We start from the raw sequence: 15,881 nt of genomic DNA on the forward strand, positions 1-15,881 counted from the left end.
TAAAAAGAATAAATAAACAAACAAAAAATACACATATTAATAGATATTAGCAAATATTAGTAGATAATTGACAAAAGTCTCTTTTAAAAAAAGGCTAGTGAAGCTCGGAGAGGGGCAGGACTTCTCCTCTGGTTCCTCTTTTTCGCTCCGAGTAACCTTCCTGTTATTTCTCCGATCTTTGGCCGAGTCAGCTGGTTGGGCTGGATCGACTCAAACGGGCGGTGTGAGACTCGTGTTTACATTTTTTCCCTCCTCCGTTTCCATCTGCAGGCAGCAGCTGACAGCGGGGATAACAGGACACTGACGCCGTGCATGAGCATCACGGAGACGCGTCAGAGGCCGACAACCCGCCGGTCACGGTTAACGGTGACGGTGCTGTTTCTCTGCCTGTAAAATCAGAGTTTGGAGGAGCGCGTGTTTTATTCTCACATCATCATCTGGTCGCAGACATGAGCGGGAGAGTCGGAGACCTCAGTCCTAAACAGGCTGAAGCGCTAGAGCAGGTGAGTTTGTATTAATAATAATAATAATAATAATGACAGTTTTATACCGGATTTACTGGGTGTGATGCTGCTTCCAGTTGCCTTATCTCATAACAGTTTCCTCTTATCACGTGGTTTGCTCTAATATTATCTGAGGGAGTTTACAGTGTGTTGCATACAGCTTGTTATTTTTATAGCATAATATAAAGAGTGATCTCTTTACCATAATTCCCTTTGTCACGGTATCAGTTATATAACAACAGTTTTTTTAATGATTAATATGTTCATATAGGTTTTTTTTTAAGCAGCTGATCCATTATTTGGACTTTTGGTTTATCAGGTTATGAGATTACGTTACCCTTACATGACTCCTGACTGACTGATGATATTTATTTCTTTATTTCCTTCTCAAATATTCATTTTGTCTCTATAAATGTCAGCAAATAGTCGTGAAAAAATGACTAAAACTGTCAAAAATGTTTGGTTTATATCATATATCACAAAGAAAAACATTTGAAATGAATCACTTATCAAAATAATAATAATTTTGTCCTTTAACTAATTGATAAATTGTTGCAGAACTTAACTGTCACCTGTTCTTTTTAATGCCTCTAACTGATCTATAAATCACTGGTGTCTTATAATGTAATTACATATCATCATATATATTGTTATATTATAGAAACAAGCGAGGGATTGGATGGATTTTTAAATAGTTAAATCGTTTAAATCACATGTGACTATATATATATATATATATATTTTTTTTTTTTTTTGCTTGGAAAATGACATAAATGATTAACCAATAATGAAAATCATCACTAATTACTCCTGATAAACTCACTGTCTCTCTATATTCCAGTCATAATCTCTTATTACGTCTTGTTTTATTTGGTTAGAGATGTATGATGCTCAGCTCCACCCAACACCTCAGCGATGATCACTGAGGTCCAGACTTTGTTGTCCAACGTCTCACTAATGCTCTTGTGGCTCAATGGGAGTAAATCCCTGCAGAAACCAGAGGAGTGGAGGCTGTTACAGCAGCAGAGTGAAGCTCAATTTGTCTGCAAACATGATAAACATTTACCATTTACAGCTGGTTTGAGTACTTGCTGTTTTCTGTTACGATAAACTGTAAGATTTTAATATGCTCCAAAGCTTCCAGCTCACTGTCTCGGGCGGGAGGGCACTGATGAAGCGTTGCCAAGACTCTGAATTAATGGTGTTTGGAAAATCCCAGAAAAACCCAGAGGCTGGTACCATCATAACAGATCCTCAGTGTATGTTTAGTTTTTTTAGAAATAGGTGAAGATACTCAGAAAACGATACTGAAGACGGCAGACCCTCGATCTGCTGGGGTTTATCGATATTCCTCTTTGGCAGCCGACTCTCTGACTTTCATACTCAGACTTCTTCTTGTGACTGGACATTTTCTTTGGGTTTTTGTTGGTCGAACGAACAATTTATATCAACTTGGGTTTGATAAAACTTCATATTTTCACTTAATATTTTAATCATATCATTAATTAATAATTGGCAGACTGTTTTGCAGCCCCATAGGCCACGCAGTGCAGATTAAACTTTAAAAGTAGGGACACTGTCTTGACTGTTTTTCTAGCCATGCATGAGAAAAAAAAATTTCCAGGCATCCACTGTTAAACATTGCCTTTAAAGTGTGTAAAATGATCAGTCACAGAGTCACAAGCTTCAGCAGAATTAGTGAATAAAACCTGGTGATCAGAGATAAAAAGCTCCTCAGTGAAAACATAAACAGACACTTGTTTTTTTTTTTTTTTTTTACCTCCAGGCTCATAACTGTAAATATTCACTTAAAGATTTCCCTGAAAGTCTTTCTGGTATTGAAATTCACTCTGTCTCTTCTTCCCTCTTTCCTCCGGCTGTAGTTTCGAGAGAGGGTACAAGACATTCTTCCTCAACTTCCTGCACAGCACGACCACTTCCTGTTGCGCTGGCTCAGAGGTGAGTTGACAGACAAGCAGCACCTGCTGCTCTTAAAGAAAAAGCATAAAACCTCCTCTGTAACCTTCCTCCTTTCTGGTATATTTATGATTATTAATGTAATAATTCAAATGCATTCGCAGGGAAAGTAGGTTGGTGTCATTGCATTTGTGCGACAGGCAGAAGCAGCAGTGGTTTATTACATGAAAGGACCTGATGCAACGCTCGTAAACACTCTTGTTTGTGGCGGTTGAGTAAGACTCTCACATGGTTTCTGCGTCAGGAACACGATGCTCAAACCACACAACTTTCCTCGCGGAGGGTTGAGGTTGAGGATGTGCGCTCAGACTCAGAAACTGGAAGCGGCGATTAAAGCAAGGCCTTGTTCCGATTAGTTCTGGAGACTTCTGGAGGTCCAGGACTCCACGTATCAGGCTAATCCGGGGATAATCGCATTAAAGGTGCACTACGACAAGACTGCAGCCCCGACGACCAGGAGACGCTCAGCTGCTGCGGCGCTGTCACTCTCCTGGGCGTCACATCAGAATGGCAGTGAGGAAGAATTGTTCTCTGTAATCAGGTGTTACTGGATGATTGCTGCAGGTCACAGAAAGGTCAGCGTCACAGTGAGGGTTTGTTTGGGCTCTGAATGATTCATGTCTGTAAAGATGGCTGCCATTCAAGCAGAGGGAATCCACTGATTTTGTTCTTCACACACACTCAAAGTTTTTTGGTCTCTCAGTTCTGTGAGGTCGTCTTCTGACTCTTATTCAAACTTTACTATTGTGATTATTTTTCTCACCTGCTCCTGACTTCTATTCACATCTAGTAACGAGAGATCCAAGCACTTTTTAGAGGAAAAACTTCCTTCAAGAGGCAGAAGCCTCGAGTAGAGCCAGACTCAGGGTGAACACTGTAACTTGAGGGTCTTTATATCCACGTGAGATGAACAGAAAAACACCTTTTCCTCCAATTTTCTGCAACATGAAGTAATAATGATAATAACTTAGATTTATTCAGAGCCTTTCAAGAAACCCAAGGACGCTTTACAAAACAAAGCAAAAAAGGACACGACATAAACAGCTAGAGGTTGAAGGTCTCGGTGAAGAGGTGAGTTTGAGGAGTTTTTCAAAAGCTCGAGTAACAGAGTAGAGTAGAATAGAGTAGATCTTTACTGTCGTTGTTTGAAAAACAATGAAAGGAAATTTTAACTAACTTTGAATATAAAATAAAATAGGGATAAACACAATGAGGTAGAAGTTTGAACAACAACAAAAGGCCAGTACAGAAGTGACAGTGTAAAAAGAAATGAGAGTGAGGAGTGTGTTTATTACACCTGAGTGATTGAACAGGTTGTAGCTGTTAAAGCTGGAGTGCAGGACTTTTACATATTAATGAACCTTTGTTAAATTCAGGCTCTTGCCAGATGAGTTCGCACAGTGTTGACTAAACCCTCTGATGGAGACGAAGCAGGCTAAAGCTGCTGCTCCAGGTAAAATAAAGAACGTCAGCGTTCAGAGGAAGAATTACAGAGTGAAAAAGAGAGTGATCACTCAACAACCAGGAATATATTTAGCTTTCCAGAGCTCCACCTTTAGAGATAAACTGCAGGTTAAATGACACCAATTCATCCTCTGACCCGTCTTTAACCCCTCATATCAGATGCACCGGACTGGACCAAGTATCATTGTCTACAGTTTGTACCAGATTTCAGTGAGACAAGGCTTTGAAGCAGCAGCGTCCTCGAAACAATACTGAAGCTCGGGTCCAGTTACAAACCTCAGACTTCCCTTTTACTCTGATTTTATTTTCTCTCTTAAACTCCAGATAATACTCCAGATAATATAAAGAGATTTTTAAACCAAACTAAAATCACGTAAAGTCATGACGTCTGATTAGTTCTTGAATAATCCCAAACTTTCTTTCTTGAGTTTAGGGGAAGTTTGCCTCCTCTCTCACCAGATTTATTTCTTTTATCTGAAAGAAACTAACCAACCAACTTTTCTTTGCTTGTAACTGACACCTCTGGGCATCTGATCAGTCAGTAAAAAGATCTTCTTGTTGCCCAGTTTCCTTTTGAAGCTGTTACTTTACCTTTAAATTCAACCTTTAAAAAGCGTGATATAGAGCTGTGATGAGTTAAAAGACCACAGCCGGGTCACAAAGTGCATTGTCCCTCCAAGTTTCATTAAACTCATTAGCATTAAACATTAAACTGGTCTAAGGGTGGTACTGTTAAATGTTATCAGATAATGTGCTGCCACGAGCTACGTTATAAACCTTTATCACAGCTTCAGATAACATCAAATGTTATATTTCTGTGTTATAAAGTGGCAGCATCATCCTCTTTGGGGTCACTGGAGAACAAAGGCAGCCACTGTAATATCCACGATCAATAATAAATGGGTTAAACTGAGTAAAACACTCATTACTGACCCAAAACAACAAACGATCCTGCTTTGTTGCTTTTGTAATTTTGGCTCGCTCAGTTCCCTCGAGGCCGCGGTTCAGGTGCCAGGATGGAGCATTAGCTGCAGTGTAATCTGCTGCTGGAGTAAGTTGTGAGTCTCACTTCGCAGCAACAACGCTGCCGTGCTTTTCCACTGGACCGGCAGCTGCAGAGCTAATCACCTTAGAGGGAGTATTAGACGGTGGACTGTGTGTCCGCTCTGTTCTGGATCAGTCACACTGACACACTGGTTTTAATACTGACCATTCTGGAGGAGGATGTTGTGCATGATAGATAAATAGATGAACTTTGTTGAACCTGTGAAGGAGGTTCTGCAGAGACAGCAACAATTTGGTGACAGCAAAATGTGTAAAGAAAAAAAGCTAAGAAAATATTTAAAATATATACAGGAAAAAAAAATATGCAATTAAGGGCAGTTACTGACTGCAGCATAAGGATGTGTGATGATGTGTAACTGGCTTTGAATGATCACATTATCACATAATGCAAGGCTAAATGTCCTTAAGGTTTTCTAGGGATGCGGTTGATTATGAGTTAGTCAGACAAACTTGAAAAGATATTTTAAAATCATACAGTTTATTATATTGTTCATCAACCTCCTGTAAAGTTTCAGAAAAGACAAATCAGTGCACATCCTCCATTTTAAAACTAAAACTTTTGTTTTTCTTTTGACTCTAAAACTTTATTTTTGTTGTTTCTGCATTTTATTCTCATTTTTATATGTTTTCTTGTGTCTTTTATTTCCCTCTCTCCCTTTTCCTTCTCCTGTTATTTTAGATCTTTGTACTAATCATGTCTTTTCTCTTTCCTTACTCTTTTTCAGCCAGAAACTTCAATGTACAGAAGTCTGAGGCCATGCTGCGAAAGGTAATCGACTTTTATCTGTAAGATAAGATGTTTTTAAAGAATAAAAAAAACAGGACAAATTATGTACTGACCTGAGAGTGAAGATACACCCTCTCTATCAGTGACTAATCTTTATTGTGTGTGACTGTGCAGCACAGACTGTTCAGTCCATCAGCTCAGGAGTGGCTGCACATTAGAGAGGAGCTGAGTGGTAATGAGTCGTCACAGCGGCCTGAGGGGATAAGATAGAGACAAACAGATTAAATGAGCTTTCAGCACTTGAGGTGACAGAATATGATTTATAGACATCTAATGTAAAACTACAGTAACTGAATTTGCTGAGGTGGGGGTGAAAAATCACCTACATACGCTGAACACCTGACCAGTTCAGACGAGAGAAATAATCCAGTCCAAATGGGGCTTGTGTTTGGTGCTGGGTCATACAGGCAGGGCTGATGGTGGCACTGATCCAAAACAGTAAAAAAAACAGGCTAAAAAGCTCAGTAAAGTTGTAGAGTTGTAGTGACCCCTTTCATAAGACATGGCGTCACAGGTGTTAGCAAGGGTGTAGGGGTTTAAGTTCAGTAGAGGCTGGGAACTACAAACATTTAAACTAAAAATGATCTTAAAAAACAGCAGCATGTGATGTGTTTAAAGGGATTACTGATATGTTTACTTTCAGATATTGACATATTCTAATACATGTAAGAAAACCAAACGGTTACGGTTAGCTTGTGTAGGTGTACTGCAACAACATTTTAAAGGTTTATGAGTTTCTTGAGTTTTTTTTTCCTTCCTAAGAGAGTGAAATCTCAAGTGGGGTATTTTTTAGTGTGTTTTATGTCATGTAATAAAACATGAAAATTTCTTGAGCTTGTGTTAAAAGGACGAGGGAACAGGAAATGCTAACATGCTAACTTACCTCCATGTTTTAGCACTCATCCCTGCACCACTTTATTAACATTAACATTGTTGCTTTTCTATATACAGTACTTGCTCGCCAGAAGCCTAAAGTACGGTGGCCCTGAGAGTCTAACACATTGCAGCTTAACAAAAACATGCAAAAAGACAAGACAAATTATCGATTAATTTCCAGCGTGTTTCTGTATTTGGTTGTTTCCAGACAAAATGCTGCTCACGTGTTGTCAAACTGGTGAAGATGTTTCATTCTTCATTTGCGTGTGTTTGCTGTGTGTTGAGCCTTCAGGGCCACCGTTGTTTGTTCAGTTAACTGAGTTAGCTAGAGATAAAGACATGTGAAGACAGTGTTTACAGTGACTTTAAGTTTTGAACAAACCTCCTCAAGCTGATAAATGATTGTTTAGCTTCAAATTATCTGCTACTTCTTGAATCTCTCGACCAGGGTGAAGACAAACCTGTAAATACAGTGTACATATCAAAACGGCCTGTGAGCCAGTTTCCTGCGTTGGTGTGTTTGCGTGTCTGTAGTGTGTACACAGCGGTACACAACTGATCCCCTTCCTGCTGACGGAGCAGGTTTTACATCATCTACCGTCTGTCTCAAACCTCCTAAGCCACTTAATTCACTACACTGTGCTTGGGTGGATCCGCCCCTGTACAGGCAGTCCATCATCAAGGAAGTCTGAGAAACACTGTTTTATAACAACACGTGAATCATTTGATTAATAGTTTTGCTGAACCTGCGCCCATCTTCTTTTCCAGCATTTGGAGTTCAGGAAACAGATGAAAGTAGACACAATAATCACTGAATGGCGTCCACCAGAGGTAAAAAAAAAAAAAAAAATCCCTATAAACAAGTGCCTACTGTAGGTTTAATCTACTTTAAAGTAATTTAAAATAATAAATCCATTTTCCTGCAGGTGATAGAGAAGTATCTGTCAGGAGGGATGTGTGGTTACGACCTCGAGGGCAGCCCCATCTGGTACGACGTGATCGGACCAGTGGATCCTAAAGGCCTCTTCCTGTCCGCCTCCAAACAAGACTTCATCAAGTCCAAAATCAGAGACTGTGAGATGCTGCAGAAGGAATGTAACCTCCAATCACAGAGGGTAAGAACTCAGAGAGGAGAGAGTTTATTTATCTTTATTAATATATGTATTAATGTATCATACAGAGGCTAATAATGACAGATTTCACAAATTCACCGCCAAAAACCAGCCTGGACTCTCAAAACTCAAAATCTCGCGCGGTCAAACGCGACTTCAGAGTAAACAAACATGGCGGGCTACGACGCCTCTCGTTTGTTGTGCTTCCGTCCTCAGTCAGCTCGCTTCCTGATTGGCTATCGTTTCGTTCTACGTGACAATAAATCCTCAGACTGCGTGCGCGGCTTTCCTCGGTGCCCCCCACCCCCCCACCCCAACTGGATTTCTGATCGTAAATATTGGACATGTTTAATATTTATCGGGGCGGTCCCGATCGTCGGGGAGGGAAAAATCAAGATTATCTTTAGAACCATCAGATAATCAGTCCATTGTTGAATTTGATCGGATCGGACTTTGATTATCTTGTAGTGTGTAAGCTAACCGATTGCTAACTTTGGTCGTCCCCTGACTTTTCCTTTAGCTCCGTCATCAGTATGTAAATTTTGTCTGTCCACTATTTTGGTGGACATGATGAAATACCTGGAAACCTAATGAAAGTAGCAGATACACGTTAATGCAATAAACAAAGACACTGAACATGCTAAACATTATATCTACTTAGCATTAGCATGTTGGCATTGAGCTCAAAGCACTGCTAGAACCTTACAGAGCTGCTAGCATTGACTGTTAATCTCTTTTTTCAGCAGTGGTGTCAGTTTCCCTCAGTTTTCTCTTAAAAGTTTTTTTTCTAATTTTTGCCCGGGACAGAAATGACCTAAACACAAGAGAAGACAAAGTTTGAAGCCATTTTAATCTCAGTATGAACACAAGTATTTATAATGCTTTTACAAGGAGGTGTAAAAACCCTTGAAAAGCAAGGTCATTCAGTATCACTTTTTATTATTTATATATTATTTAATCAGAATCAGAATCAGGATCCTTTTTTAATTCCTTGCAGGAAATCGTTGCTTTGCAGTGCTCAATTTCACAGTACAGATAAAGAAAGAGGAATAGAATAGCATAATGATAAGATGAAGATAAATTAAAGTGATATAACCTTCAAAATATATAGAAATAAAGTAAATATAGAAATGTAACCCACTATAACATTACATATGGGTTAATTATCCTTTGTGGCGTCCTTTAATTATAATTTATTTATTTGTTTTAATGTTATACCTTTTTCGTCTATCATATATTTTATATTACTTTATTACTTAACATTCATTTAGTGAGATTGGGGTTCCTCAGTTCTACTTTGACATTAAACCCTAGAGTTAATGGCCGACCTGTTCTACCACTTAAAGTATAGCTGCTTTTATTTTTATTTTATAGCTCCACAAATTAAACTGTCCTCCTGTCTCCCTCTCTCTCTGTCTCCATGCAGCTGGGGAGGAACGTGGAGTCGATCACGATGATCTACGATGTTGAAGGTCTGGGTCTGAAACACTTATGGAAGCCTGCTATAGAAACATATGGAGAGGTACAGACACACACATACAGCGTAGACATAGAAGCAGGTTAATGAGTCTTTCTGCATCTTCAAATATGTTCCTCTCCATCACCAGATCCTCCAGATGTTTGAAGACAACTACCCAGAGGGTTTGAAGAGACTGTTTGTTATTAAAGGTAAATTTGATTCGTGTGTTTTCATATTATCCTGCTTCCACAGTTTGGATTCTTGTTGCTTATTTTTTCTCCTGTAGCTCCTAAACTCTTTCCTGTGGCCTACAACCTCGTCAAGCACTTTCTGAGTGAGAACACGAGACAGAAGATCTACGTCCTTGGGGGTGAGACGCTACAGTATCATTACATCTTATTTTAAAGGGATCTACCCAGGCCAGGTGGATTTGAATGTGCTTCTCTGTTTTGACAGCGAACTGGCAGGAGGTTTTACTGAAGTACATCGACGCAGAGGAGCTGCCGGTGATATACGGGGGGAAACTGACAGATCCTGATGGAGATCCTCGCTGTCGGACGAGGGTGAGTCAGTCATTCAGCATCCTGTGCACCTATGGGTGCTGTTTTTTTTAGCTATAAAAGAGGGCTGACAGGTTGGAGGAGACGAGTATCCATTGCAGATGCTGTTTAATTATTTTGGAGATGCATTCATTGACCCATTCATGAGAAAATACAGTATATAAAGCTTTGTTTGAAATGTTTTTATTGACATTTTTTCATAAGCATTTGCGTCCTGTTGAAGCTGTGCACCGGTGGTTTTATAACTTGTAGCTGTTACTGACACACTGAATCATTTCTCAGCTTGTGAGAAAAATGATGTACACAAGAGAATAAATATACTCGCTCTCTTAATAACAGCTGCTCTGACAGTTACAATTTTTGGAGTAAGTTTAGGCTTTTTAACTCTGTCCAGGGTCACTGCAGTAACTCTCCACTTCGTGTATGCTGGAATTATTATTTTTATATAATTAAACATTATTCCCAAAATGACTCAAAGACAAAGCAAAAAGCAAATATTAGTTTTTTCAAAGGTATGTTTACCAAATTCAACTGTTTATTTCTTTGCTGAGCAGATAAAGCCACAGTTGTGGTTGAAATCAGTGTCACAATATAAATAAAGACCTGTAATTTCATCATCACGATACAGTTACACTCAGTAGTTTTTGCCTAACAGAGCTGTTTTGAATGACGAGACATCTTTCATGATTATCAGACAGAGGGACCAACAGTCCTGTACTGGAGACTGAAGTCTGAACCAAACCTGATCAGCCCTCTTGTAGAGTAATAACAAACCTGCAACTCCTGCATCTCTGTGCTGAAATAACTTCCTTTGTTGTAGTTTCATATATGTCGACTCTGTTTTCTGAAGCTTTTGACTCTTGCTCTGCAGTTTTCAGTCACTGGCTTGTATCCTGTGCTCAGTTTAGCAGCTCACAGCTTTGCTTTGGAGAGAGACTGGCTGGCTCATATGCATACTGTGTACTTCAAATACTGTGGCTTTTACATTTGACTGGCAAATTATGTTTGTGTGAGTTCCCATCCCTCCTGTTCTTCCTGTCACGGCCAAGAAGAAAATATGAAAAAAAAAAATATTTTACCTGAACAGGAGCAAACATCCAGTGGATGAGGTGTTTTCTGTTAACGCTGGATCATGAAATGTTAACGCTGGCTCTGTGAGGAATCCTGTTACACATGAATGATCCAGTTTGATCACAGTGGGTCAATGACAATGCAAGGACGACTCTGGACTGGCCGTCTGTGGCAGAACGAATCAATACAACACACACTAAAAACAGAGGATATAACTGAAGCAAAGAGGATGCAGTTTGCACTGAACAGAGAGTGTGTTGTCTGAATTATACAAGTAATGACAGAGGACCTCGACAAGGAAACTGTTAATTAAAATACTCCAGCTGCAGTCCTGCCCTGCTGCGTACAAATAACAGACAGCTTCAGCCTAAGAGATGCTGTTAGAGATGCTGTTGTAGGCAGCTTGAGTAGTCAGCGCGCTAATAGATAATACTCTAGAAAACTGACTGTTTGTCACTGTTTCTGTAGATAAATAATTGGGCCCAGGACAGATGAGGATCAGGAGGAGAGAAAGTCATTTTCGGACGCATTCAGGAGTCAAGGAATTGTGATGCACAGCCTCAAAGTGTTTTCTTTTTTCTAATTTAATTTTTTTTTTAAGTTAGCTAGCTGTGTGTCCTTGATGTTGTACTGTGTTATTTTGGTTAGGCTGTAGGAACTGGGTAATTTTTTAAAATAAAATTTTCTTGGCGAGAGTTAGAAGAGAGGATTGATCATTCTCATAACTGTACGTGTAAATATGAAGCTAAAGCCTGAAGGATGACTTTCTTCACTCAGCACAAAGACTGGAAGCACAGTAGTTCAACACATAACACCCAGTAAAACCACAATAAACCAGTTTATGAGCTAAATGGTGATCTTCAGAGGTGCTGCTAGGCTAACTGTTTCCCTCTGTTTCAAGTCTTTGTGCTAAGCTAAGCTAGCCTGCTGCTCGCTGTCAGTCTTCTCATCTAACTCTCCACCAGAAAGTGAAATAATCTTTTTATTCCTTTAAGAACTGGACATCATTTATGGGCCTGAAAGAAAGCACTTGAACTGCACAAGAAACATTTACTGTAGTTGTTAAACTTTGTCTGTTTTAAATTGCAGTGATCTATGCAGCAGCAGCAAAGATTCATTTTCACACACAATCTCTGCAATTTGCTTCCTATAAAAACTTCTGAGCCTTATGTATCTTGTAAATGAAGGTTTTTCCTCAAAATTTCCTTTACAGTTTATGTAAAGAATCAAAAATGAGGAGAAGCCTGATGACGTTTTGCTCTTTAATGGAATATATAGAATGTGTATTTTTTTCTTTTAGTAATGCCTTTCTCTCTGTAATCTTTCTCTGTGTTGGAAGTTTCCAAATAACCGCTCAGTTAAGACTTTTAGAGAAGTGGTTTCAGATGAGTTTGACTTCCCTCGTAATAACACTCACCTCTCGCAAACAACAATAACAAACAGGCTCAGTGTTAAAATGAACAGGCTTAAAAAAAAACAGGAAACAAGTGGAGAGATTTTCTTAAGCTGTGTTAGTATATTGTTCACCTAGTTATTACCTGCTGGACTGAACAGACAGATTCCAGTCCACATGTCAGGAAATCACTGCCCCCTGCTGGTTTATTCCTGTACTGCGTTGTACTGGGAAATAACTGACTCAATGTGAATAAACAGGAAAATGGAAAAGAGTGAACCACTTGTTGTTTTTCTGAGAAAGTTTTGTGCAAAAGGAGAAAAAAAACAAGATCATAGATATAAATACTGACAGAGAATCACAGTAAGTGAAGCTTTTCTCTTCCTCCTTCTGCTACTCAAACATTTCATGTATCAAGTGTTTGTTGACGCCTGTATTTTGACTCTCGTTGTCTGTGTTGCAGATAAATCATGTCGGCCCAGTTCCCCCCTCCTACTACGTGCGGGACCATGTTAAGGTGGACTATGAGCAGTGTATGACCGTCAGTCGAGGATCCTCCCAGCAGCTGGACTATGAGATCTTGTTCCCAGGCTGCGTCCTCAGGTGTGTGCCTCATAGTGTTAAAGGTTATTTAAGTTAAAGATTTGCTTCTTTTATCTGATTTAAATTGGAGTAAAATAAATATCTTAGCGCATAATAGTCATCCTTGTTAAAAAATGCTTATGTAGTTAAATATACATTTAAATTTTTAGCACTTTGTAAAGGTTATTTTTCAGAAACATCTAAGTTTTTTGTGCATTCTTTAGCAAAAGACAGTAATATCACATGCTGTGGTGGCTTCTTTTCTTAGTTGCTGTTCTTTCAACTGATGTACAAGACGCCAAATGTCACTGTCTTTATTTTTTAAGTAAATCCACAATCCACAAAATAATTAATTTAAAACATCCTTTTTTCCTCTCCATCCTGTTAGGTGGCAGTTTGCCAGTGAGGGGGCAGACATCGGCTTTGGGGTATTTCTGAAGGCTAAAAAAGGTGAATGGAAGAAGGCAGCTCAGATGCAGGAGGTTGTGCCCAGCCAGCGCTACAACGCCCACCTAGTCCCAGAGGACGGATCTCTGACCTGTGAACGCCCCGGAGTCTGTGAGTAACTGGGTCAGTCTGGTGCTCAAAGGGCTTTAATGTGCAGAAATATTAAAAATGAGCTTCTCTTCTCTTTTCCTCCACAGATGTGCTCAGATTTGACAACACCTACAGCATCTTCCAGGCCAAAAGAATCAGTTTTACTGTCGAGGTTCTGCTCCCAGACCACCTACAGCCTGCACAGACCAACGTGGCGTCCAGCGACCATGTGCAAGCTGAGGGCAACAGTCAGTCATAACCAAGAAGATTATGACACGAGGTGCCACTTCCATGTTGTCAGATCAGTAACTTTTTAGCCGCGAGTAAGCACAGCCTGAGATACTTGATTTGAATGCAACAAGCTGCCAATTTGTGTAAATTAATAGTATTATATCTGTCTGTTTGATGACTGTTTAATCATCTTTAATGACCTTATTTAGAATTATTTTATTTAGAAAAATCACTTCATCCAAAAATTAAAGTAATGACACAAAATGTTGAAAATGTAAATCAGTTGCTTCCACTGTGGCCCAGTTAAATATGGAAATAAGTGTAAGACAAGCCACACATATAAAATGCAGCACAAAAATTAGATCAACTTTTTCTATAGTTTTTTTGTCTATGGCATAAAAATTGACTCTCATGACAGTCAAGAAACAGTACAGCATCAGAATTTATTTAAAGTATCTGCAGTGAAAGGTTCATGAGCAGATACTTTGAGCAAAAGAGTTTGTACAGATCTTTTATTTGGCCTTTTTGATGCATCATTTCCATTTACTGTTTGTGTTACCATCTGTTATCCTTTTCTTTCTTTGTTCGTGTTGTTGCAGAAATATTGACAATGAAAGTTGCCACATTGAACATCAAGTCATAACAACATGTGGAGTAATTTGTAATGGGGTCTAAACTGTTAAGTTTTATTCATCTTTTAATTCATTACCCATTGGTTGGGTCTCTAATGAGCACCTGAAGGCATCAGACTTGCTGAAGACATTCCTTTAAATATTTATTTTCTAATTTATTTCCAGAAAATGATAACTAGTTTATGCTATTAAAATACTAAAGCTTGTGTCAGATTTTAAGTAAGCGCTGTTTGTTTAGATAAAGAGCATCAATGTTTCCAAGAATATGCAGTATTACAGATGGTTCATGTCAAGTCATTTGCATTGAATGTGAATGAAACTTGTTTTTTACTCTCACTAGACAATTACTGAATGTAGACTGTGGCTGGATTTTTAACAATATGTTCATGTTAAAATTCAGAGTTTTCCCCCAACAACCTATGTAGTCAACATAAACTCTTTCTTTTCTCATGTGATGAAGGTTGCATCAACTTGTAAAACATTATAAATAAATAAAACCAGTTTTCAACAAAATGTAAAATGGTAGCTGACTGTGGTTTTTAATTTTTTCTCCCATTTAGGGATGTAAACAAACAAGAAAGTTGTTTACATGCATGTTTACTCACTAAAATGTTTCTCAAAAGTTGGAAGCAATCCTTTATTTTGGTGAATTGATTTGGAAGTGTAAATGTCTAAATCATAAAAATACAACGTATTATTATAATGCCATTATTCTGCTAGTGTTCTCATGATCCAGCTAATGATCCATGTCATTTACATATTTTAACACCAATCAGAGTTGGTTGCTAGGCGGATCAGAACCAGTCAGCCAACGCCACGTGTCACATCATTGGCCAGGACCACGTAGAGATGGAGAAATGAAGTCGGAGATTAGCATTAGCAGCGAGCGTTAGTATTAGCATTACCTTGTAATGATGAATTTTAATTCCATTTTCAGTCGTTTATATTGCTTGGGTAAGAGTGTGTGTTTCTGTTACTTGAGGCGCATGTGACATGACTTGTGGGCATCACTGTTTGTTTTCACTTAACCGACATTTGTCATTTATTCTGGTCATTTTAACTCAGTTTATGATGGTTTATCATGTTATCAGCTTAACATAGACAGCTTTACACAGACATTATATGTTTTCAGTAACTGATCTAAAGACATAAATACATAACTCATTATTAATGTTTATTTACATAGTTCATGAATGTACAAGTAAAAAAAAAAAAGAATTTAAACATCAGCTCTTTCTCCCTTTCCCTCTCTCTCCCTCTGTCTTTCTCATCAGCGCAGTAAATAATAAAAATATTAAGAACATATCCAGTTCAGTGTCATTTTGCTTCATTTTGGCTTCTATCAATCAGATTTGGTTCAGATTGTAACTGACTTTGGAGAAATCTGCTCCTCTGCTGTTGTGTGAATATCAGGACCTGGTGGAGTCAGTTCTCCAGTCAGAGCAGCTTCCTCTGTATTTGTGTGTAAAGTAAATTTAACTCTTGAACTAGTTTAGTCCATTAGTCTATCTTTTGACAGTTTGAAGTTCAATAGCCAGAAACTCTCCGTGCTTTTATCTTGATGAGTTAAAAGTCACATCTTTATCTTAATGTTTGTTGTGTTTTACTCCGCAGGATTCAAACTTTAATCAT

At 38.7% G+C, this 15,881-nt stretch overlaps 1 protein-coding gene across 2 annotated transcripts; it reads left to right on the plus strand.

Annotated features, from left to right (window-relative positions):
* Positions 1-173: 173 nt before the first annotated feature.
* On the plus strand, positions 174-14,762 carry LOC108891352 (SEC14-like protein 2). 2 transcript variants are annotated; one of them, XM_018688488.2, is made up of 12 exons: positions 174-503; positions 2,387-2,462; positions 5,735-5,778; positions 7,441-7,503; positions 7,599-7,787; positions 9,211-9,306; positions 9,392-9,452; positions 9,530-9,613; positions 9,700-9,806; positions 12,731-12,870; positions 13,238-13,407; positions 13,494-14,762. In XM_018688488.2, the coding sequence occupies exons 1-12, from the start codon at positions 450-452 to the stop codon at positions 13,643-13,645; spliced, it is 1,236 nt and encodes a 411-aa protein (XP_018544004.1). In that variant the 5' UTR covers positions 174-449; the 3' UTR covers positions 13,646-14,762. The 2 variants fall into 2 exon arrangements, with proteins under 2 accessions (XP_018544004.1, XP_018544005.1); XM_018688489.2 differs by lacking the exons at positions 174-503; positions 2,387-2,462 and adding an exon at positions 2,669-3,055.
* Positions 14,763-15,881: the final 1,119 nt, after the last annotated feature.

Source organism: Lates calcarifer, linkage group LG13, assembly GCF_001640805.2.
Source record: "Lates calcarifer isolate ASB-BC8 linkage group LG13, TLL_Latcal_v3, whole genome shotgun sequence".
Lineage (NCBI taxonomy): Eukaryota > Metazoa > Chordata > Actinopteri > Centropomidae > Lates > Lates calcarifer.